This window comes from Serinus canaria, chromosome 3 (genome assembly GCF_022539315.1).
Source record: "Serinus canaria isolate serCan28SL12 chromosome 3, serCan2020, whole genome shotgun sequence".
NCBI classification, from domain to species: Eukaryota; Metazoa; Chordata; class Aves; order Passeriformes; family Fringillidae; genus Serinus; species Serinus canaria.
Window position 1 is genome coordinate 62,479,846 of NC_066316.1, and position 24,715 is coordinate 62,504,560.

Genomic DNA, 24,715 nt, shown 5'->3' on the forward strand with positions numbered 1-24,715 from the left:
ATTCTTCTGATAAATATAGTTGAAAATGGTATCATAAGTTGTTAGAATAGAGAACAGACAGAAGCATATTTTAATTGAAAAATATACTTTATATAACATCAAAGACTGGCTTAGCCTTTGACAGAAGAAACCAGCTCTGACAAAAAGGTAAAACTGTAGGAAATAATAGAACTTTTTCTCAGAGAAAATTTATGAAACGAATGTACTTACACCTTAGGCTTTCCAACTCAGTGATATTCAGACATTATACATGTAATTATGGAGCTGGTGCAGGCTGAAAGGATCTTACTCTTTTTCTAGATTGACATGTTTTTACTGCTGCCTTAGGGAATCTTGGACTATTCTTGTATTGTGATAAGATAGAAATAGTTGTGTGTATGCACCACGTATCTCTAAAATGTTTAGATTATTTGATACCTTCAAATGGAATGCTTTTCCTGGATAGTATCCAATGTCCTGTAGAAATTTTGCTCTGCTGAATTCTTGAGGCCTTAGAAAAAGAGCATATCATTATTATATATTAAATCTCACATTTTCTCCCATTGTCATTGTCTTTTTCTCTTCCTTCAGCTCCACAGTAAATCTTTTGGAAACGGGGTAATTATTTAAGACAATCTCAATTTGTACATTAGGTTCTAGTGTACAAAGCAATAAATTGCATTGAAGTGTGTGATTTGAAATTTTCAGATATCTCCTGGTCAAAAAGACAAAATGCTTTGTACTAATCTGGTCAGAAAGAAAAAAACATTGCTTTCTTATTTCATGGTTGGTTGGCTTTTCCAAAGATCTTACCTTAAAACTTCAATGAAGAGTTTGGATTTTCAGATCACGAGCAGAGAATAATAAAACAAAATATAACAGTGAACAAGAGAAAGAAGGTAAAGGAATTTGTGAGGATAAAGGCATTGATATATAACATCTACTTGTATTTCAAGCATGGAAGCCTTGTTTGGTAAACTAGGAACTAAAGAACTAATTTTAAATTCTTTATCTTATCTTTTTATGGAGCTTTCACAAGTATTTGGAAGCAGCATTCTCAGCTTGGCTGACACTGATGCTGCCATGTCAGGACACTGGTGTCACCAGTAATTTGAACAGATCAGTTCTTCATGGCTATCTGAATTTTGACTTTAACATCCTCCTTCTTCCCTTGGTTGTAGTCCACACCACTTTTAACTCTAGATTTCTTTAATTTTGTTATTCATGACATTCTAAAACTTCTCTGCAGTGTATACTGCTTCTCTGTGATTCTCTCTCTCTTGAATTTTTGCCCAGCTCACACTGCTTTTTCTTCCTCCATTTCAACATTCACATGAAAAGGACCTTACTTTCTGGTAGTCCTCCCATCTTTCCCTCTCTGACATGGCAGGGTAATCGCCCAGGAAGACTCTGCAGTTAAACAAGTGTAAAAAGTAAGATCAGGGGCTTACCCAGTTATTGGTGAATCTTCATGTTAATTGTTCCAGAATAGCATGTCTTTGCCTTCTCACAAGACCACAGCATCTTTGTGAGAAACCTGTGTCAAAATCCTTCTCCTGGTGGAAAGAATCTTAATGCACATGGTATATGATCTCAAGCAGACCTATGCTTTTTACCACTTTGAAGAGTACTGGATGACAAAAAGCATTTGAACAGCATTGTATCTGAGTATGATTTTCCAAGTTATATTGTCCTAAAAGTCTGTTCCTGTATTGTGGTGGTGTTCACAGCGGTCTCAAGATGGGGGAAGAGTCAAGGATCTGACTCCAAGTTTCAGAAGGCTTGATTTATTATTTTATTGTATGCATTATATTAAAACTATACTAAAAGAATAGAAGAAAGGGTTTCATCAGAAGGCTTGAAAGGAAAGGCAAAGAATGGAATGATAACAAAATCCTGTGTCTGACCAGAGATACAGCTGGACTATGATTGGTCATTAATTAGAAACAACCACATGAGACCAATCACAGATCCACCTGTTGCATTCCACAGCAGCAGATAAGAATTATTTACATTTTGTTCCTGAGGCCTCTCAGCTTCTCAGGAGAAAAAATCCTAAGGAAAGGATTTTTCATAAAATATGTCTGTGACACTGTATCTTTGAGTGGGAGAGCATTTACCATGGAAGAGTCATCAACATAACCATTGTGATCTGTTAATGAATCATGACAAGTTCTGAAATATCCCCCTTCCTTGACCGCAGTATACTGGCCATTCCTTGTCATCTTGACAGTATGTGTGATATTAAGTGAGAAGGAAAAAAATAATCTATAACTTCTTCAGAGGATCTGTGAGGAAAAAGAGTGTTTTCTCTAGGTCACTGAATCCTCTAATTACAAATTTTGCAGAATGCAGTAAAGCGGGTTGCTGTGAAATGTGTTTAACTTCCTCCAAAACTCCTGTGGAGTCTAAATTGGCAACTGCATCTGTGTTGCTATATAGAATGTACACTATCTGGCTGCCTTAAGAAGAATTTCTAGTCTATATCTCTGTTCATGAATTAACATTAGGGGATATAACCAAGAATATCTAAATTACTGAAGTCAACACAAGTTTTGACAAAGCTCCCTTGATGTACAGTAGTGTATAAATCTTACAGAAATCAATCTGCTTCTGTACAGTCTGTCAATGTCTGCCTTCTCTTCTGTACATGGATTGCTCTATAAAAAAACTCTGTTTTTCTTCTATACTATAGAATCAATTACCTTTAAAAAATCTCTTCAGTAAGAGATCATGATTCAAGACACAACAGAACCCTTAAAAAAAGGCACAGTTTTGAAAATTTTCTCCCCATTTAGAATATTCTTGGTAAAACTGACTTGACTTGTGGATGAAAATCCATTTTTTTAATAAACTTTATTCCAAGGAAGAATATAAAGAGGAAAAAAGAAAAATATTCATATTAAAAATGTTGTAATACAATGGATTAGGTATAATCTAGGTTAATAGATGAACAGTTTAGTTAGCTTTAATGCTCTGCTGTATTTACAGCATAAAAAGGTCTCTACTGAAGACAATAGAACCTTTGAAATAATATTAACAGGGTTGCAAAGTGAAGTATTTTATGATTTAAATTAGACATTTGAGCAGTAAATTCTAATGATTTAGTAATGATGAAAAGACCCCTAAAACTTCCCTGTTTCAGAAAGCCCTTGACATTTCCTTCATGACATCAGGCTCTTCTGTACCGCTTCTATTCTATCATAAAATACAAAAAGTTAAACAGAATGAGAAAAAAGCATACTAGTGTAAGAAAAAATATGCATAAAGATATGTATATTTTGATTAGACATATTATTATATTTTCTCAACCTTTATAATAATGCCATTTAAAATGTTAGAGTATGCATTTGAAAATAAGTATTCAGCAAAGTTTACCCAATAAAACACAAACAAATATCTCAGAGGATTATTTTAACTTTTCATAGTGCTTTTTAAATGTTATAGAAAAACTATAGTCTTTTGCATATGTTGCACCTGCAAATGGAAAACACATACTGCAACTAAGTTAATCTGGGCTTTCAAAGGGACAACTCCCACGTTTCTTTGGAAAGAAAAAGGAAATTCTTACAAAGGTCCTGCATAACCTCATCATCCCATTATTCAGACATGATTGCTCAAAAGCATGCTGCATAAAGAGTATCAGCAAAACCCTTCCCAGCACTGGCAACAGAATTGGTCCTGACATTGATTCCTGTTGTCCAGTAGAAATTTCGGTCACAATGAGGGAGAAGGCTAGCCAAGCTACCTTAGCTGTGTTGGTTTGGCTCTCACTAGTAATGGCTGCACCATAAAACATCAGTGCTCCCCTGGGAATTTAGGCAATCATCATTATAATATTTGTGTCATATTTAGCATTGACCATTGTCCAGTAGAGTTTCTGTTGCTGTTCTTGTTATAGAAGTTGTTCTGTTGAAGAAGTTGTTATAGAAGTTGCTCTTTTTTGACTTGCCATGCCTACTCTAGCTTCATCTCTCTTGTGGTTTTATTCCTTTGCTCCACACTGTGCTGTTTAGTGAGGGCGACATATGGGCCATGCTGTTAACAAAGAGTTCTGGTGCTTAATGCAACAGAGCGATGAAAAAAAGTCTATAATCACTACAGGAAGAAATAAGAAACATTTATGTAGGTCACATGAAAGCATTAGGAATTTCAAGCATGATATTTCTACAGCATAGATTCTGCAGACCTCAAAATTATCTCCACAAGCAATCTTCACAGCTGCCAAATGGTGTTTCAGACTGGGATTTGAAAACAGTGAAGTAGTTTCAAAAAAAGCAGTCAATCTGGAGAGATAGCCTAGGCCTTCAGGGTGTGCTGTATCTCCAGTGAGCTGTGTGCCCCAAGAGTCTTTCACTTGCCCAATATGAAAAGAAATTGTATTTCCTTACTCTGCAGGGGAAAAAAAAAGTGGTGTCATTTAAACAGAGCTTTTCAAATAAATGCCCTTCATTTTGGCCTAAGCACTGTAAGTTAGAAAGAGCATGTGTGTGCATGTGTGCGTGCGCTTTTTGTGTCTGCATGTGAACAGAAGCAACTGTAAGAACTTTATGAACTTTAGATTAATACTAATTAAGTTTCTTTGATCTTTCTTGGCCTTTCAGTAGTTTGGCTCAATCAAGACAGAATTATTTCTCATAAGGTAGCCAAACCAACAAGGACTCTCTTACCCCAGAACGAGATTTTTTTTTTCAAAGAGTCAGCTGAAGTCAATTTTTACTTAAAATTTAGATTTCATCTTAAAGTTATGACTTTGCATGGCATCCTAAACTTAGCAGAAATATCTCCTTGTGTTGTATATTCATTTCTCCAAAAGCTCTGTAGCTCTTAGGGGATCCTATTTTGTTAATGGGTGTTAAATTGTTTATAGCCAAAAGTGCAACTGGCCAGTCATTGTCAGTCTCTACCCTAAGCAACAGCCCAATGGGAAAGAAAAGAAATTTCATCAAAAACTGAAATGTAATGAGTTATTCTAATATTTAAAAGCATATCCAACTCTCATTGAAATCAACAACAAAAATTTTATTGAGTCCAGCAGAGAAAGGATTTCAGTCACCAAGTAAAACAAAGAGGAACTGTAATCCCTTCAAAATTAGTAAGGAAAAAAAATTTAAAGGCAGCTTGTGTTTTGGTTGAATGGTCTTTTAAAATTATGCCAATGACAGCTTAAGGTGTACAGAGCTGCTTGGACAAAAATGAAATGAAGTCTTATCCTGAATGAAGTCACTGCGTTCAGTCTGAATTACGGTTTCTCAGGAAAAGCTGCATTAATGTTTGTTTTGTTCTGTTTTGTATGTCAGTGAGTATACATGTGTCTCTGCTGATCCTGATTTCTGCCAGGACTGGAATCTGTAGGCAAGAAAAGCTGTTGTAGCATTTCACAGTCAGGCAATAAATATCCAAAGTCTCTCACAGGAGCTTTCCTCCTGAGGTTACTTGACAAGAGGGTTTTAGATAAATGCTCATAAGCCTTGTATAAGGATCTGAACTTTTGAAAGCTAAAGGGAACCCAAACATCTCCAAACTTCTGGCATTCAGTCCCACTAGTTAGTGTTTGCTATATGCATGCCTCTCCAGCAGAAGGAATCTGTGACTATATTTTACTTCCCTGCTTACCTCAGTTTCTCAGACGGGATGTAATGAGCTGACAATTCCTTCCAGAATCAGACTTTCCATAAGAACATGGACCATCTGGAGCAGTATGGTAAAGAAACTCTAAGAGCACCTTCTTCTTCCAGTTCCTCTGCAGCATTCCTGTGACACTATGTCCTGTAACTCATGTGCATCCCTAAATTTAGATTCCACTCAGCACTGGCAGAGTAGCACACTGGTTTTACCAGGCCTGATTTCAAGTGCCACGTTCTTAGCATGCTTCTGCTATCTCTCCTCCCACCATTGTCCAAGAATTAGCTGCTCTGCTATGAGAATAACACAAAGGCAAGGTGCTGTCAAGATGGGTGGAGAAAATTCAGGTTGAAACACCCCTTTCTTGGTCTTTGTAGAATCTTATTCGAATTTCTACTGGCCTTGGTCCTTCATCCGTTATTAAAAATAAATAATTCCATCTCAGAGGTTACTTTGCTTCAAGGTCTGTTCTGTTCAATCCAGCCACTTTGCAAGAAAATTATTCTATGTTGCTTCTTTTTTTTTTTCACCTAGGAATAAGTTTTTTACCTGAATGTCTCATTCAGTAGTACATCACTGCTTTAATTCACAATACTCATCTTCACTGGACTCCTTCTTATGCTACATAAAGCTCAACTTCTGCATAAAGTCGACAGAAAAAACTTGACTAAATGAAAAGTCCATTGTTGGCTTTGCCGACTGATTCTGTCATGTACTCTTCCAGATGCATATATCCTTATTTAATTCTTGTAAATGTATTGCAGGCTTTTGAAAGTGAGATTTTTTCCTACTCGTCTGTCTTACACTGTCCATGAAGTGTGGCTCAGGACTAATGCTACTAGTGAAAAAATCACGTTAATTAAGAAACAGTTGCAATAACAATAGATTTTTCAATATTTAATTGCACTTGAATTTCACATCGTGGTGGATGCCAAATCCTCCAAAGCACCTTGTGTTTCCTTGTGTAACCCACAATTTGTGCATGTTAGGATCCCTCTGTATGCAGTTGTAACTGTTCCAAGCTAAAAAAGTAAGTGCTTTCAATTAATAGATGGGGTTTATATTTTACAGTGCAAAAGACCAGCCTAAATTCCTATTTAATTATTTTCTCTGCCTCTTAATTTAACTGTGTACATATCTGCATAGAGCCCACTGCATTTACTGCTTCAGAAATTACAAGTTTCGCTGGTGTTAAACATACACTTAATATACAACATTCTAAATGTGAGCTGCTCAAATTGGGAGGAAATAAATTTATTCAAGAAATGGGATTACTTCCTTAAGTCAGAAATGGTCCTTTCCATAATACTCATTTACCATAGTTTTCATTTACAGAAATTTCTCTCAGTGGTAGCTGTGAGGGGCACCAGTGGGGCTCGATGCAGCTGAGATATGAATGGAAGCTCAGTGACTGTTTTTCTCAGACTTGAGCAAGAGTGCTTATCTTGCATTAGACAGTGTAGTAGGGGCCACAGTCCTTTAATTCTTCCATGTAATCATCCCCCAGAAACTTCAAAACAAATATAGACATCTCAAAGTTGCCTGGACACTGAATAATGCAACTTGAGAGCTTGATGGAAGAAAATTATGTCAGTGGGATTAACTCGTGGAATGATTTGGCAACGAAGATTCTGCAGCCATGGATGTCATCATCTTTTCTTGGGTTATTAGCAGTAAACATTCCTGCCACTACCTGTATATCTTCTATACAAAGCTTCACTTCTCAAAGCTCAATGCCTCAGCTTGTGGTTTTCAAAATGCATATGGCCACAAACCTTGCTATGCAAATTAAGGCAGATTTCATGTGTTTTTTTCTGAGCCCCAGAGGCATACAAAAAGCTGTAAATTCAAAGGCAGAAATAGTCTCGGATTAAAGAGAATCTTGTTGTAAGGACCTTGGGCTTACAAATTATTGTCATGCATCGCCTAGCACCAGAAATTTAAGAAACCAAAAAAATCAATCTAACTCACCAGAACTGAGGCACTCAAAAAAAAAAAAAATAGACATTACAGAAGTCCGAGCAGCACTTCAACATCTAATTACTATGAGTAAAGTCTCATAGAAGGAAGAGAGAAGGAAGCTCTTTTCTGTCAGTAAATGACACACACTTTGCATGTTTAACAGTTTTGGTTAATTCAGGCAGAGTATGCAAATAATTAAACCACATTTTAGAAATTAGTGGAGATCCACATTATATGTGGAAATAACCCACTGAAGAGTCATAGGTGGCACAGGAAATGGAGCTGTGGAACAGCTTTTGTGAAATCTGAACAGTGAAGACCAGACAGGTGCAATCCCTAGCACAAGTCTCTGGAGAAGTGTGTAAGGGAGATAGAGATAGGAAATAACAAGAATATTAAAATATACAAGAATATGAAGTTCCAAACAAGTTAGTGTAGGATGAGCGCTACTCTGATGCTCTACACATACCTAGGAAACCTCACAACACAAAGGAATTTGTAGCTTGAAGTGTAGTGTAGTGCTCAGAGTTTCAGGAGGAAGAATTAAACCTATAAAACTCAAAGAAACATTCTCTAGAATGTATGTGAGAATTTTCTGAAGACAATAACAAGAGAAACACATTGAACAAATCTGTTTAAAACAAGAAAGAAGTGGAATACATCTATATTAAGCCTAATATTAAAAGCAATTGTCAGAAAATCAGCAGAAGTATAATTTGAGGAGACCCTGAATATTGATAAATACATTGCCTTCACAATAGACAAAATAGCTTTATTCATGAAATCAACATAGACAGACTGTGGATTTCAGGTATTCTGTAAACCCATCAATTTTTCAATTTTTCAAAAATCAAACACAGAGATATCTTTTAGTTATGGTAAAATGCTCTTCAAATTTTAATTTTTTTCCCCTGTGTGTATATATTTTTTCCATGTAGAAGAAAAGTCTGCTGTGGTACCTAGAGAAGTGAAAAGTAAGTTGATTTTCATTTTGGTTTGGTTTTGGTTTTTTCCTTTATCTTCTTCTTAGTTTTGTGCAAGGGACAGGAGGATATTTTCTTCTTGAATTTGAAAATATTCCTATTCCTTAAATATTTTCAGTTAAAGAAAATACTCTTGCTTTAAGTCTCATGGTTCTTTCTTCTGTAAGATAATAAATTTTGGTTTCTGATCCACATTTGTAACAGTGAAAGATCACAAAAAGAAAACACTAGTTTCGCTAAGTATATTTGAGTATCAAATATAGTTAGCAAAACTGAAGCCATGCTGCACAAACTGAACGTGACAAATTTGGCTTTTCCTGGATGAACAATTTAAAAAGCCCTTAAATTAGCTATTCTTGTACTCTTGTATTCTTTCCCATCAAAAAGGGATTCATTTCCCAAAGGAAAAATAGAATTATAACTTTCTCATATCCTTTACCAAACAATCTATTTTCTAATTCTAAACATTCACAAAATAAGTAATTAATTTTTTTAAGCTTGTTTTAAAAAAGGAAAAAAATATTCTTCTTATTTCTACTGTTGCCCTAATAACTGCCAAAATAGAGGCAGATGCTTTTGAAATAATGTCGTGTTGTTTTGTAGATAGTGCTTTGAGTACAACTCTCCATGAATAACAGAAGTCCTGTAATGACAGTTTCAAAGATTCAATTGTTAAAAATGGTTATAAAGGTATATTGAATATGCAGGCTTTTCATGGCATTCTACACTTGCTCCCAAGTACCACGTGCAAGTTTTGCTATCGTTCAGTCAGGCCTTACAAAAGAAGCAGAGGAGGTGAATGGCTATTGAGTCACCACAATGAACTCTTAGTTACACCAGTTAATGGGCACAGTTCCTTGAATTAATATTTAAGTAATAATGTGGTGTGCATGTTTGTTCCAGTTTTATCCTTAGCACCACATTCACTCTCTGGGCAATAAGCTGTGTTTCTGAACTGCTGGCTGCTGACCAGCTTATCAAATCTTGAACATATTGCAGCTAGTGGATGCCCCATCCCAAATACATTTATACATATATATATATATATATATATATATATGTATACATCTATACATGGTTGTTTGTGTGTTTTTGTGTAAAAGTAGCCAGCTGAACTTCAATTTCTATTTTTAGAGAGAAAAGAGGAGAAGAAAAAGAGTGATGAAAAGAAGACTACGACTGAAACTAAGGTGAAAGGTATGGTTTGGAAACATTTCTTACTGGCCTCATTCAGCTTTTATTCACACTTCTGGCTCATTTCCCATTGTTTTCTGTTAATTCTATGCTTCTAGCTGCATTGTCCTTCTCCTTGTTGCTCATTCACTATTTGCATTTTTCCATTTCTTCAGTATCTAATATCTAATGTGTTCAGCATCCAATATTTCCTAAACTTATTTCCTAACAAATTAAATGTCCTGTTTTGTGGCCATCTATGGGCTTTTTAAGCAATGTACTGGAGTCAATATATAAGAGGACGTAGTTATACTGCAGTACACAAAACTCAGGGAAGATATCACTCAATCCATGGTACATCAGTTTCTGAGGGAGGGGTTGTTCTATTTATTTATAGAATCACAATTGAAACTTACAGTGACTAAACTACAAAGTCATGATATCCATCTAAATAATGTTCCAAACATACATTCTCAGAAAGAATCTAAAATCCACTAAGGTGTCGCTTCATGAGAAATATTTAAGTCATTCATTATTTTTTAATGATCTCGTTGCTACTGGAACTTGAGCTAAAAGCTGGCACATTCATGCAGTGGTGATTTTTGCCTAACTTTTGATGAATTATTAAGGGTCCAAATCATCCATAGTTGATGCATACTGATTAATTTTCATTTTCAGCTGATTGCTCTGTGGCTAGTTGGGTGCAAGTGCTATAAGGGAATAATCTGAACTCCCAAATAAGTCATAATTTTTTGGTATGTGCTCACCAGGACTTGGTTGACTGCATATTTGAGTGTATGATTCACAGTTCTAGCACATCAAATTACTATCTTTAATTAAATCGTAGAAAAAACAGGAAAAAAGGAGAAAGCTCATGAGAAGACAGCTGTCCCTGAAATTAAAAAAGCAGGTAAGAAATTGAACTTTGACTTTTTCTGCACTGATATCTGACTATTTAGTGTAAACACTTTCAAGTTTTAACGATTTGAGATAAGAGTGTATTTAGTTCATTATCATTCAAGAATCCAAGTAGAGAGATAGAGAGATAGATAGATAGATAGATAGATAGATAGATAGATAGATAGATAGATAGATAGATAGATAGATAGAGATATACCCCACTATATATATATTATATATGTATGTACACATTGTGTCTGTGTTTATATTACATTACATTATATATTCTACTTTATTCCATATTATGTTATATTATATATTATATTATGTTACATTATACATATCTGTATATATAATACACGTAATTTTCTGTCCTATGATCTTGGGACTTTTACAAATATAATAAATTTGTAAGTATAAATACATTTACAAACAAATTACAAACACTGCTTTCACTCACACACTAAATTTATCAAGAGCACAACTAATTTCAAAAGCTACAAGGCAAAGAGTAAACAGAGAGTATTTTTTTTACACGAATTATTTTAAAAATGCAGATAATTTTAAGCAATAAGTGGAAATATTACCATATAAAACTACTAAGTGTGAGAAAATAGATGGTTATTTTCTGAATTTTTACTCATGCCCAGAAAAGAATTTTTTAAAATTTTAAGTTAGTGAATATCCTAAACCTAATTGATTGTTTCATGTATAAAAATACAAATATTTCAATAAGATTAGAAATTAGCAATTTGGGTCTTGAATACACTAAAAATGCTGTATTTTTCTTCCCCATTATTTCAGTAAATCTGCAGGTATATTTAATGTGTAAATGCAAAAGTGTCTCCAGTGGGTGACACAGCCTGCAAAACTGTCTCACTAAAATGAAGGAGAAACAAAATGCTCAGTCTAGCAGTAGGTCACCATCTGAATACCTAGAAGCACTGATTCCAATTGATGCTCTATCTGTCTTTCTATATAACATCCTACAAGCCCCCAAGTACTCAGATCACCCTTTCTGTAGATCAGTGCAATGCCTAAAGCCACAGAGAAAGGTTCAAAATAGGATGCAATATTTCAGGGCTATATTTACCATGTCCTCAAGGCAAACCTTGTGCTCTCTTTTCTAACTATTTAAATCGGTTGAATATTATCAAAAGCTGAAAGGGTCTATATCCCATTGTTTACTAATATTGTGATTTACATATGCAAGTTTCAAGAAGCAACTAATTTCTTTGCCACTGAATCATATATGGACTGCATAAGTTTTCTTATTTAAGCATTTATGGATGGGAAGAAAAATAGTAATTTATGTTTGGGAAAGCATAAAAATGCACAGATTATTTGGGACAACTATCTTGGTAACCCCATATTTAAATATGTCTTTTATAGTAGGGAGTTGTACACACTGGGGAAGGGATAGGGATGAAAGAGAATATTCTTTTCCTTGTTAAGTTGCATATTTTAATGTATAAACACAGGTTTAAAAAGAACATAAGCTAACAATTCAAATATCTTTTGTAATTTTATTCTGGTTCTAAGCTCGTATTTCACTTGAGAATACAGAATTGTAAAAGATTACATTTTATGGCAGAGCTGCAGTATAAAGTTATTAATATGTTCATCTTCATAAGCAGTTGCTAAATCCAGTGAGTCATCCTTTCTAGCCTAATGCTAGAAAGACACAAATTAGACAAACCAAGATATCTGCACATTTCTGTCCCTTTTATTAGCTCTGTAAGTTGCTGCATTTTTGGAGTTTGCTAGCCTTTGTGTAAGAGGATGGTAATTCATAACATATTCTAGCTACACATGTTGCTGCTATTCCTCTTTCAGCTTGTTCTTTGAATGCATGTGCACTTTCTAGCTTTGGCAGCACCCATTGTTATCCCTAATATGTTTTAAGCCTGAAATGTTTGCCATATTTGATCAACAGAATAGTAGTGCAAAACCCAGTTTTGAAATGAGGCACCTCAATGTCTTTACATAATTTGGACAGACACAGAAAATCAGCCTCTGAGCATTTGAATCAGCAGAATACATAATCATCCAAAAGCAAATTACAGCTTTCTGTTGTCTTACCTTTTCCCTTCAAAAGGCTAGGCAGAGGCCATTGCATTGAAAATAAACTCCTCACCCTGATGTCCAAACTCTTGCATTGCCTCTGAAGGTCTCTGGTTTGCGTCGCCTTTTGCTTCCCTTGACCTTTGCAATCCATGAAGCCGAGGTGTTTTCAGGGCAAGCTGCCTTCTCAATGCCACCCACACTCATCCCCACACCAGTGGGCAGCTCCTTCAGCTCCAAGTTCCTCCTGGCACCCAAGTCCCACTGCTGCTCCACACCCTTGCATGCTCTCTCCCAGAAGACTCATGTCTGGCTGGAGGGCCATTACCCAGGCATTCCCCGTGGAGGAATGGTGGCATGTGCAGGCTGTCAGGCTCAAGAGAGAGAGACAGAGAGGAAGAGGTGCTCTGAAAGCACTAAGTGATAAAAACATCTCTAAAATAATGTTCTGAAAGAAGCACTTCTCTCTATTCCTCTCCATCTCTCTTGCTCTAACAAGGAATGCTTGTAATTGCAAATACTGAATAAATTTTCAGATTAATATTTTAGATTGGTCCTTTGGTCCAAGAGACAATTTTATCTCTACTGCTACCGGAATGGAGGTTTTTTATTGCACTTCATTAACTGCATCCCTGTGATATATTTATTTGCATGCCAGCTCACTTGTTCTCCAATTCTCTCTCCCTCCATTTCTCTCTCCCTCTCCCCCCTCTCTGCTGCTGCAGAGGATCAAGAGTCATCTAATATGAAATGTTCTCAGTCTTTAGTACAGAGCAAACTGGGTGATTCTTAATTAGCTTTTAAAAATGCTTTGTAGATAAAACCACATTAATCCTCTGACCTTCAGCTCATACAAAAGCATTGTGTTAATTGTCCTGAAAAACAGATAATTCCATTGTAACAAACTCAGAGGTCTAACTTATACAAACATAATCATCAGACACAAGGGTCTGGCACAGTCAGACTTCAAAACCTTTTAGAAAAATCTATCCAGTGCTACTCTGGATAGAGAAGGAACTGCATCTCCAAATCCCCTTTAAGGGGCTTGCTACACTTCAGCAGATATAAACCTTTGCCAGGCTCTCCCAAAGGTTTTTCTGGTGCTTGGGACACATCAGCCCAGGGGGCTCCAGTCCACAACCTGACTGAGGAAAAGGACCCTCTGTGTTAAAGTTTGGGGTCCAACCCTAAATGAAAATGAATATACAGAGACTGGTGCTTTCAGGCACTAATAGTTTACTTGCAGATTTTTTCCTGATGGTCCCTTCCCCAGAGTCTGGAGATTCCCTTCTCCTTCTTGAATCAACTTTTTAGAAATTATTTTCACACCAGCCCTTGTCTTTGTTGCAAATTCCTTTCCCACTTTATTTTGGTTCTCAAAAGAAATCACATATGTTAAACGAGTTTATATAGCAATAATGGTGGCCTGGTCATCACATCATTTCCTACCTAAAATTCTGCTTCGACTGTCATTAATGATCTTCCTGTTATTCTCTTATAACTGTTACCTCTTGTGCTTTAAGAAAACAGTCAGTGTCTTTTTCTCCACTTTCCATATGTGGAAATTCAGGTACAGAATACAATCCAGGCCAGTTGTCCACATATTTATCTTCTGTTTATACATATCTTCTGAAAGCTAAACCAATGCTAGCTGGACTAAAAATCCCACATTTTTGTACACTTTCACTATTTCACTTGTGATAATCCAGAGACATCAGACAATGCAACTGATATCTAGGAAGAAAATGATTTTGCTAAAATCATAAAGCCTTATCAGAAGTACTAGTGTTCAAGAATTTCTTGGTTCTGACCTCAGTGACAAATATTTTAAGGCCACCACACTGCCTCCCTGAGCAGTTCTGGTGTGCACATCTGCTTGTCCCAGTTCAGGGAGCATGATCTGACTTCCATTTTGTTGTGTTGGTGCATGCATGCTCCCCACAGAGTGCAGAAGCCCCTTCAAAGAGTATTGGAGCCACTCCATAAATCAAGGAACTAGCTTGAAGTGGTCACACACACATTTTTTGGATGCATCTCCCACACAATAATAGAATCATTTAGGTTGGGAAAAACCTTTAAGATTATTGAGTCCAACTACTAATATATCACTGCCTAGTCACACTAAACTGTATCCCTACACATTCAAAAGTCTTTTAAATACCTTCAGAGCTGGTGACTCAACCATTTCCCTGGGCAGCCAGCTCCAGGGCTTGACCACTCTTTTAGTGAAGAAATTTTTCACAACATCCACTGAAACCCCTAAACAGTTTGAGTTCATTCCCTCCTGTCCTATTGCTTGATAGCTGGGAGAAGAGACAAACACCCACCTCGCTGCAACCTCCTTTCAGGTTCTTGTAGAGAGCAATAAGGTCCTATCTTGAGCCTCCTCTTCTCCAAGTTAAACAACCCCAGCCACTCCTCATAACGTTTGTGGTCCAGACCCTTCACCAGCTCTGTCTTTCTTCTCTGGACACATTCCAGTACCTCAATGACTTTCTAGAAGTGAGTGGCCCAAAACTGGAGAGGTTTCAAGGTATGGCCTCAGCAATGCTAAGTAAAGAGGGACAATCTCTTCCCTAGTCTTGCTGGCCACACTATTGCCGATGGAGGTCAGGATACCATCAGCCTTCTTGGCCAGCTGGACACACTGCTGGCTTACTTTCAGCTGGCTGTCAACCAGCATCCCATGTACTTTACTGCCAGTCAGTTTTCCAGCCATTCTTCCAACAGGCTGTAGCACTGCATGGGGTTGTTGTGACCCAGGTGCAGGACCTGTCACTTGGCCTTGTTGAACCTTATGCAATTGGCCTCGGCTCATCAATTCAGTCTGCCCAAATCCCTCTCCAGAACTTTCCTGCCCTCCAGCAGATCAACACTCCTGCCCAACTTGGTATTGTCCAAAAAGCTGACTGAGGGGCACTCGATCCTTTCATCCAGATCATTGATAAAGATATTAATATGGTAAAGATATATCTATGATACATGATACTGTGTCATATGTTTCACACCAGGCAGTGTTAGCAGAGGAGGGCAGTGGTGATGTCCCTCTTTAGATACCACAGTAAATCTTTGCCTCCTGAATAGGAAAAGTCTCTGGGGGCTTAAAATTACAGACACTGAAGTATATTTTAATTATGGCACCGTAACAACCAAGTGAAGTCTCTCTGCAGTCATGAAAGAAGCAAACTGAAAGTTTATCTTGGACATAAAAATTGAAAATAGTATCTTATGACTGCCACAAAACTGGGATAATCAGGTTATTCTTGCTACTCTGTTGCCCAGTGAGATCAAAACAGCAAGAAAGTCTGTCTTAAGTCTGTCTTCTTGGAGGAAGAATGTTAGTAGTAGGTAGAGCAGAGTGGAGGTGACCAGACAAGAAGCAAACTTGACTGACCATGTGCCAGCAAGTATTTGCATGGGTTGATCACAGATGGGTTTTCTTTAACGGACAGCCCTTGTAATTTGAAAACAAACCCACAATGGTTTAGTAGGAAATGGAGGAAAAGATCATTTTATATACCAAGAGTATCTTCTTTGTTATTGCCCTCTATACAGGCAGGAAGAGGAATTCCTTCAATAATTTTTAAATTCCTGGTCTGAACAGCAATTTTAAAATTGCATTTAATTTTGTGACGACCTTGTCTCAGCTTCAACCTTTTCAATCTTGATATTAAGCCTTCCATTACAATAAAAGAACCACTACTGACACCTGGTGGCAAATTATCTTTTTCTTTCAATCCATATGCCTGAGGGGTTTTTGGTTGTTAGCTTTCAAATATGTCTATTTAAAAAGAGTTTGCTGAAGTAATGATGAACCTCCTACTTACCTCCCCATGCTGCTCATCCTACTGCTTTCATGGCTAGAAATATGTTAGAATGTCAACTAAATGTAACACCATTCTCAGAAGAATAATTTTGGAATGTAAATACTTTCAGTACAAACAGAGAAGTAAAAAATTAACTAAAATAGACTATATTATATACATATTATAACATGACAGAAGCTATAACTAGGGAAAAAAACGTGCTTGGCTAACCCACTGATCTAGAGAGGGAGATGCATACCACACATCCTGAAAAGCTTTGGACTGATCTAACTGAAATAGTTTGAATGTTTCATCAGTGATACAAATGTTGATCCTAGGTTTTTCCTGATGAGCAAATGGGCTTTAGGAAGACATTTGCAGGAAGACATCTGTTGCCTCTCAAGAGCAGGGTTTGAAACTCCTCACTCTACCCTGCCCACTGCCAGGAGTGTATTTCCAGCTGAGTGTCTGACAATGTTAAGCAGCCCAGCTCGGACACTGTGATGTGTCTCATGTTCCCTTGTATGATAGATGCCACATGACAGAAGTCAGCAGATGGCAGGATGATGTGTGTTTCAGAGGAGGCCACAATGTAAGGTCTGCAACAGCCAGTGAGATGTAGAGGCTGTCACAATTTATGTTACTTACAAGGGAAAAATGAAATTGTGGAATTAGAACAAGAGAACCTAAGGTATTTTGAAAGTGGTTGGTCACATACAGAAAATGAAACATGTTTATCCACAAATTTTCTTTCTTATTAAAAAAATTCTGAGGAAAATGTAAAAACTGAGTCGCTTAGGAACTGGAGTGCATGTGTATAATGCATTTTGCATTGATCAGATGTGTTTTCAGAATGGCTGCTACAACAAGTAGAAGGTAGGAGTTTTGAGTGGTAGAACCCCATCTGACTCTTTTTTTACCTTTTTATTTTTAATGACAAGAAGACACTGTATTGATTTGACTCTGGCCAGCTGCTAATCAACCAGCCTCTCATTCACTCCCCTCTTATCAACATGAAGGGAAGAACAGGAAGAGCAAAAGTGAGAAAACTCATGGATTGAGACAAAGACAGATTAATAAATAAAATAAAGAGTAGAAAACCAAATTATGTAATTGCTCACCACCTTGCCAAGCAGACCAGTGCCCAGCCAGTTGATACAGAGGACACCCTTTCCCTGTTCTTCCTCTATTCTCAACTGTTATTGCTGAGCAAGACATTATATTGTAGGGAATACACCTCTGCATATATTCCCTGTAATCTGGTTCAAATGTTCAACCTGTGTCCTCTCCCAACCTTTTCCCAGCTCCCAGTAGGCAAAGACAGAGCGGGAAAAAGAAAAATCTCTGATGCTGTGCAAGCACTGCTTGGCAATAGCCAAAACTCAAGTTTGCTAACAATGTTTGAGTAACAAATCCAAACCACAGCATCATACAGGCTGCCATGAAGGAAATTACCTTCTCCCTCCCAGCTGAACCCAGAACAGGAACGTACAGTTTGCATTTATTTGCAGCTAAATTTAGAAAGATTAGAAGAAGAAACAAATGTAAAAATTAAGCAACAGAAATAATGAGTTGTTTTGTAATTCCTCATGGAAACGAATGTATAAGAGCAATAATTAAGGAAACACACTGTGTGTTTTGAAGCTGTTTTTGGGAACACATTAAAGCACACACACCTAAACAAAGGAGGAACTTAAGGACCTTAGAACTGTGTGATCCTTCTCTAAGTTTTTCTTACCAATATTCTTTTGACAGTTTTCTCTGCTAAACTGCTCATCCATCTATACATTTCTGCAGAGGTTTGGCTTGTTGTGGGTTCATACAACCTTTAGCGAAGCCCCTGGCACTGATTTCATCTTAATTATGATTCCAGTTAGTAATATCATTATATGAATCAATGTCCATACATAAAAGCCAATAAAAACTACCTCCTTTTCCCAAATGGACAACTGCAGCTTCAGGTTTCATCTCCTCTACTACCAAGGCCAATCCATTCCTGACTAATAACTTGCTCATGATCCTATTCCGCATGTCCAGCCCATTCTGGTTTTTCTCTTCCTGCTGATCTTCCCCATCATTCTATTCATAATTCACTTGCAGTTTCCTGGCATTTTTTTCATTAGTAGATGCTTCTGCTAATGGAAAAACTATGCATGCAGCCATCAGCACTGGTAGCATTTACTAACCCACAGAAAAACTGGATTAGAATTCCTGCACCGTTACCAGCAAGTGATGTAAGTTATTCTTTTTTCTCTTACACAAACAGGGTTTAGGGGCATCTCTTAACTTTGATAACAATTTCCTGTTCATGGGGCTTTTACAACAAAATCACAGAAAGAAGAGATGGAAATGACCTACTAGGTCATCTAATCCTTCCTTCTGGCAATGCAGGATAATTCCTTAACGAATATCTTCAAGTGCTTTAACCAGTTTGGTTCTAAATGTCTGAAGTAACTAGGCCTCCAACAATTCCCACAGAAGATTATCCTACAACCTCATAGATCTCACAGTTAAGAAGTATTTCATTCCAGTCTGCCTAAATTTTCCCTTGCTTAATTTTATGCCATTACTCAGAGTTATGTTCTCTTGTGACACCCAAATATAGTCTTTCTAACCTCAGGGCCCAGTTCCCTACTGTCTCGTGTAATATTGGCACTTACATCTGGAAGGTAGCTTTATAACTGACAAGGTGAATGGAAAATTGAGGTTGATACTTTTTCATACAGACATGAAATTATAAACCTTGTAACAGGGGACACTGACCATGGTCACACATCACCTGTCTATAAAGCACTGAAGAAACTGGAAGTTGTGTGTAATATTGGAGGAAGAACAAAAAAAAAAAGTCACTTGAGTTATTTACAAAATAAGGAATTTTTATTTTTTTTTTCACATAGAAGAATAAATTATTCAATTAATCTCTTCAGAATGAGATGACTTGGTTATTGTGGATACTAAGTACCTTTGCAGGAAAAAAAAAAGGATTCTGGCTGCAATAGCTCCCTTTAACACAGCAGGGACAGTTAAACAAGAATGAATGACTGGGAGCTGAAGCTAACTGAATCCTGACTGAAAATGAGGTACATGTTCTTAACACTAAGAGTGATAAACTACCACAGCACAGGGTGGATATTGCTTTCCCTGGTGTCTGCAGAAGATGATTGTTTACCTAATGAAAAATACACACCAGCTGAAAAGGCACCTAGCTGAAATATAGGAGTCTCTGACAACAAAATGTCAGAGTAGAGAGCCTGGTGATGTGTTCTAGCCTTGAGCATTACAGAGGTATACCCTCAGAGATATCCATAATAATAAGCTAAAAGAGAATGTGGTGAAGAGTCAATGCAGGAATGCAGTTGGAGACAACTGCCTTGCAGGTTCTTTGGAAGAACAGAAATTCCTTTCTGCATTACTTTTATAAGCCTTTTTAAGCTGAGTACATGACTGGTAGTTAACCTCGAAGTATTAATCTTCTATGGAAAACAGAAAAGCCTGCTTTCCTTATTGACATTTCCAGAAATCCTCAAGACAGGTATGGCCATTTATAAAAATCAAATTGTATCTATCCAAACAGATAAAAGCAGGTTCAAAGTGAGGGAGAAGGGAAAAAAATCTAGCAGAATAGAGATGCAAACACAGCAGAGAGGCAATTACCATGGTCTCCATGTGACTTGTTGAGACAAAAGGTAGTTCAAACATATCCTACACCAGAACTTCAAAGCACTTGAATTCCGTGCTCCATCATCATCAATGATTGACAACATGATTTTAAAGCATGCCTAAAGATACAGCATATATATGCTGGTGGGTATACAACCACGTTACGGAAGGCCAGACACATAACTCCCATTGGCTTTCTGTGAGAGAGGCTGCAAAGTCACCATGGTGTTTCTGCACTCTATTACCTGTTGAAAGAGTTTTTCAAGTGGGAATGGTAACATTCATCTATACAAGAACAAAACCAAACACTTGTGCCATTCCAGGACATGGTTAGCCTTCAGTGTTCAAAAGATGGAAATTAGATGAAATGCAAAGAGACAAAGAGCTAGAGAAAAGTTTTTCCTGCCTTCCCATTGTCTCTCCTTCACCTCACAATAAGAACTGACTCAGTCTTAAGATTGACTCTCCATTGCAGTTGATGTGGTGACTCTCAGGTGGAAGACTCATCTCCAGTTTACTTTACTAGGAATCAGCTTCAGTGGAAATTGATCCTTTCCCATCCTTGCTCACTGTCATGTGGAAAAAGAAGATTTTCTTAAACCCTTAATGTTTGACTAGTCTGTCTGTTTCCCAGGAAAACTGAGACCCTTGTGCCCAGCCAGCCTGTCAGTGTCTGTGGGAGGATGAATTGTAAGAGAATAGAGATAGTGCTGAAGGCAATCTCACCCTTGAGGAGCAGCTGTACTAATTACCAAAGAGTAGGAACAACCTTGCCCTTAATAGGCCACAGCTGTGCCCAATAAGGATGGTCCAATAAGGATGGGTGTTATAAAAGAGTGCTTTAGCTGGCTGGGAGGAGAGTTGGAGTTGGTTGTGCTGTGAGGTACAAGGGTTAGGTGGTTGTGCAAGGGACAGGAAGGAGTCAGCCAGCTGTGTGGAAGAAAGAGAAAAGGAGTCAGTGTTGGGAGGAGTAGCCTGTGAGAAGTTACAGAGAAAAGGTATGACAGCATTGCAGTAGGATGATAAACTGATGGTGGCGGTCAGTTCCCATCCACTGTTGACTGGAGCCAAGCACTAATCCTGACAAGTGTCCTGTTATGGGGACTCCTCACTGAGCATTTCACCAGATCAGAGGCTGCTTGGACTGACTTGTTCAGAGTCACACACCAAACAGAGAGACCCCATCCTGGATCTCCACATCTTTACCTCTGTCAGTGACTGCTAGCACCCATTAAGGACTCACATTAACAGTTCCCAGAATAGCACTCTATTAATAAAATTGTGACAGGTTTAGGTTGAAGGATTGCCAGTGATAGTGTCTGACTGAAAAATGTATTCAAAGCAATGTATTAAGGAGATTGGTCAGCATGCATTGAATACAGCTCCTACCCAATATGTGTCCCTGTGGGGGAGAAGAGAATTTCAGGCCATTGACTGAGCCCAGAAGTTATGATGGAGTCTTCCCTGACTTCTGATGATTTCTAATTTACTTTTTTATTTATGTGCACTCAGGCAGAGCTCGAGTGAGTTTAGCCATGCATCTATACCTTTACTCATTGAGGGGTGGTGGTACCTTGGTGGTGGCTATCTCAGTATAATATCTGAGATCATCTTGGTACTGGGACATGCATCAGTCCAAGGAAAGTGATTTTACCAGAGTTGCTGACTTAACAGCAGGTCTTCCTACTTAATCTCTCTTGGTTTTCAGCTCTTATGTGGCTTATCCGCTAAAAAGTACCACTAAATTCCCTCATGTGTAAGGGTTTTGACAGAATCTGGCTGCAGTCTCCACTCCACCCTCTGTTTAGTCCCCCCAGGTTGTATTGTGTGAGGGAGGTTGGGTTTGTAATTTCCAGATTGGAAATATTTTTATTTACTTCCTATCCTCCCACCCCACCCCCAGTATGTTGTACAAAGATCTTCAGCACAGAAAAAAATGAGTATCTGTGAAATGTTAGTAGCACACAAATAAATGCAGTGCACTTTTCACTGGCTCTTTTGCAGAGTATTAGGAGTTGAATGCTTCCAAGTCAATGCTGAGTATTGTTCCATCCAGATCTGATGTTTTGTGTTTGTTCTTTTCAGTCTTGGACTACACAAAGTAGGGAGAGATGTGAGAGAGGCAAATGGTGAATGATGTTGGTAAGATATGGTTGACAAATAATTAGGAATGTCAACAATTTAATAAATATAGATAAAAGGGAGGAGGCTTGGGTTTGCACTACCACTCACTTTTTGATGAGTTGGCAAGAGACCTTTCCTTGAGCAAAGCAGAGGAGTAAGTTAGTGTCTGACAGGCAACCTCTTCTGACACTGTACTGTCAATCTCATAAAAGAACTTTTTGGGGAGATATGATACTAGAAATAATCAAGCATGAATGTGATAAGTAATCTAAAGCCCACACAGGCAACCAAATAAACAGTTTGCCTTTAAAAGTTCAGGTATGCAGAAAGAACTACCTGTGCTGTGCAAGCAGCTGGGTGGCATAGTTTTAATTAAAGAATGTCATTTTTTCCTCAGTTCTCTTTATGGTGTTTGGGGATTAATGTAATGTTTATTTTTCCAGTCACATCCAGAAATAACAGGATTAAAATATGCCTATGCCTCAAACAATACAAATTTAATCTCTTTAATGAAGGAAAACTGTTTTATGCTCTCAAAATAAGATGCGTATCTGAGTCAGCAGGCCTGATATTTGGGATAGTTATTCTATGTTAAATGTCCATGCACAGATACATCTACCAGGTTGAAATGACATAACTATGCAGTGTTATTTTCTGCTGTTGCTAAATAGACAAGCTAATGGTTTGACTCACTCTGGAGTTAGTCAGGAGGAATCTTCAGAGTCTGAGATGATTTTCTTTCTTTTCTTTTGCTTTACATTTAAAAAAAATATATATTTTTTCCTTGACCTTGAAATAAAGCTTTAAAAGCCTTTACTAAGTTTTGATGAGCACATATTAGATAAAGACATTCATGTCACTGAATTGAAAGTATACTTCAATCTCTTGTGTGCCTTTCCCCTATAAAGGTTCATAGATCAGAGGTATTTCTGACTTAAAATATAAGCCTTTACCCTTCACTTTTAGTTATGATCCTTTCAGTAAATGTTCCCAATGGCCATGCTTGTTCTCTTGACCTGTTTTCCAAGAAGCAGAGCCAATTTTGTGGTTTGCTATATGTAACTCTGAGAGACTAAGTCAGATAAAGTATTGTTGAATGAACAGGAAAATAGAATAGGCAAATGTTCTTTAATGGGAGAGGCATACATAACTGTGGTTAGAAAAGCATTGATTTTTAGCTTGATTGCAGTATGTTCTGCATGAAGTTGCTTTCTCATAGATTCTGCCTCACTTATGAGAGTGTAATTAGATAATTGTGTCACCTATAAAGATAAATAGATGGACATTTCTTTAAGATTTCCCTTCTCAAAGAGTGAGAATGTTGACAGCCTCTGTGTTCAGAGATAGGAAAATATCTTCTTCCTTGTGATAATGCCTATAGATGCCATCTATACATCTATCCAACAGACAGAAAGAAATGGGAATGTGTTGAAGTGTACAGAAAGAGATACCATGAGGATGCATGGCATACATGCTCTTAACAAAGCTTATTCTAACCCAAAATTCTCTTCTGAATCATTCAAACACTATTGGTGCTGAGCTTTATTAAGAAAGTTTAGAGTCCCCCAGCTGCTTCAAGGAATGAAAAAGAAATGCTAAAGAAAATTCTCATCTCATAATATTTATACTAATTCAAATGAAAGGTTATTGCAGGGAAATATCTGATTCCTAAGTTTTAGGAAGGAATGTTATTATTCACATTTGCTACATTAAAGAAACCGCTACCTTTTCTTGAAGGGACTGCAGTTTCTGGAATTAGCTGCACTTGTGGCTTCCTGTGTGTGGATGACTGCAATCTCATATCATGCTCCTAAGTTTTGCTTTTTTAAACCATTCCTGATGAACACCTTTTTGGGCTGTAAAAGACCTTTAAGCTTATTGAGTCCAGCCTTAAACCCATCACTGCCAAGTCCACCACTAAGCCATGTCTCCAAGTGAACAAACACATACACTTGAAATACTCCCAGGAGTGATGGCTCAACTATTTTCTTGGGCAGCCTCTTCCAATGCTTGAGCATCCTTTCTGCAAATAAATTTTTCTTAATGTCCAATCTAAACATCCTCTGGCACAACTTGAAGCCATTTCCTCTTGTCCTACTAGATAATTACCTGAGAGAAAAGGCCAATCCCCATCTTGCTGCAACCTCCTCTCAGGTAATTGTGAGAGAGAGTGAAAAGGTGCCCCCATAGCCTCCTTTTCTCAAGGTCAAACAACCCAAACTCCCTCAGCTGCTTCTCACAGGGCTTGTGGTTCAGACTCTTCACCAGCTCCACTGTCCTTCTTTGGACTCACCCCAGTCCCCCAGTGATTTCTAAGAAACGAGGGGCCCAAAACTGAAGAGAGGATTTGAGGTGCAGCCTCACCTGTATTGAGTACAGGGCAATGATCCCTGCCCTAGTCTGTCTGGCCACAGGATTTCTAATACAAACCAGAATACT

The 24,715-nt window shown here is 37.6% G+C and overlaps 1 protein-coding gene across 1 annotated transcript in view; it reads left to right on the plus strand.

The window, feature by feature from the left end:
- Positions 1-24,715, plus strand: part of TRDN (triadin) — a 218,789-nt gene that overhangs the window by 96,389 nt on the left and 97,685 nt on the right. Inside the window, exons 13-15 of the mRNA XM_050973020.1 lie at positions 8,505-8,540; positions 9,684-9,746; positions 10,570-10,632. Coding sequence (XP_050828977.1) covers positions 8,505-8,540; positions 9,684-9,746; positions 10,570-10,632 — 162 coding nt within the window. The remainder of the gene's footprint in view (positions 1-8,504; positions 8,541-9,683; positions 9,747-10,569; positions 10,633-24,715) is intronic.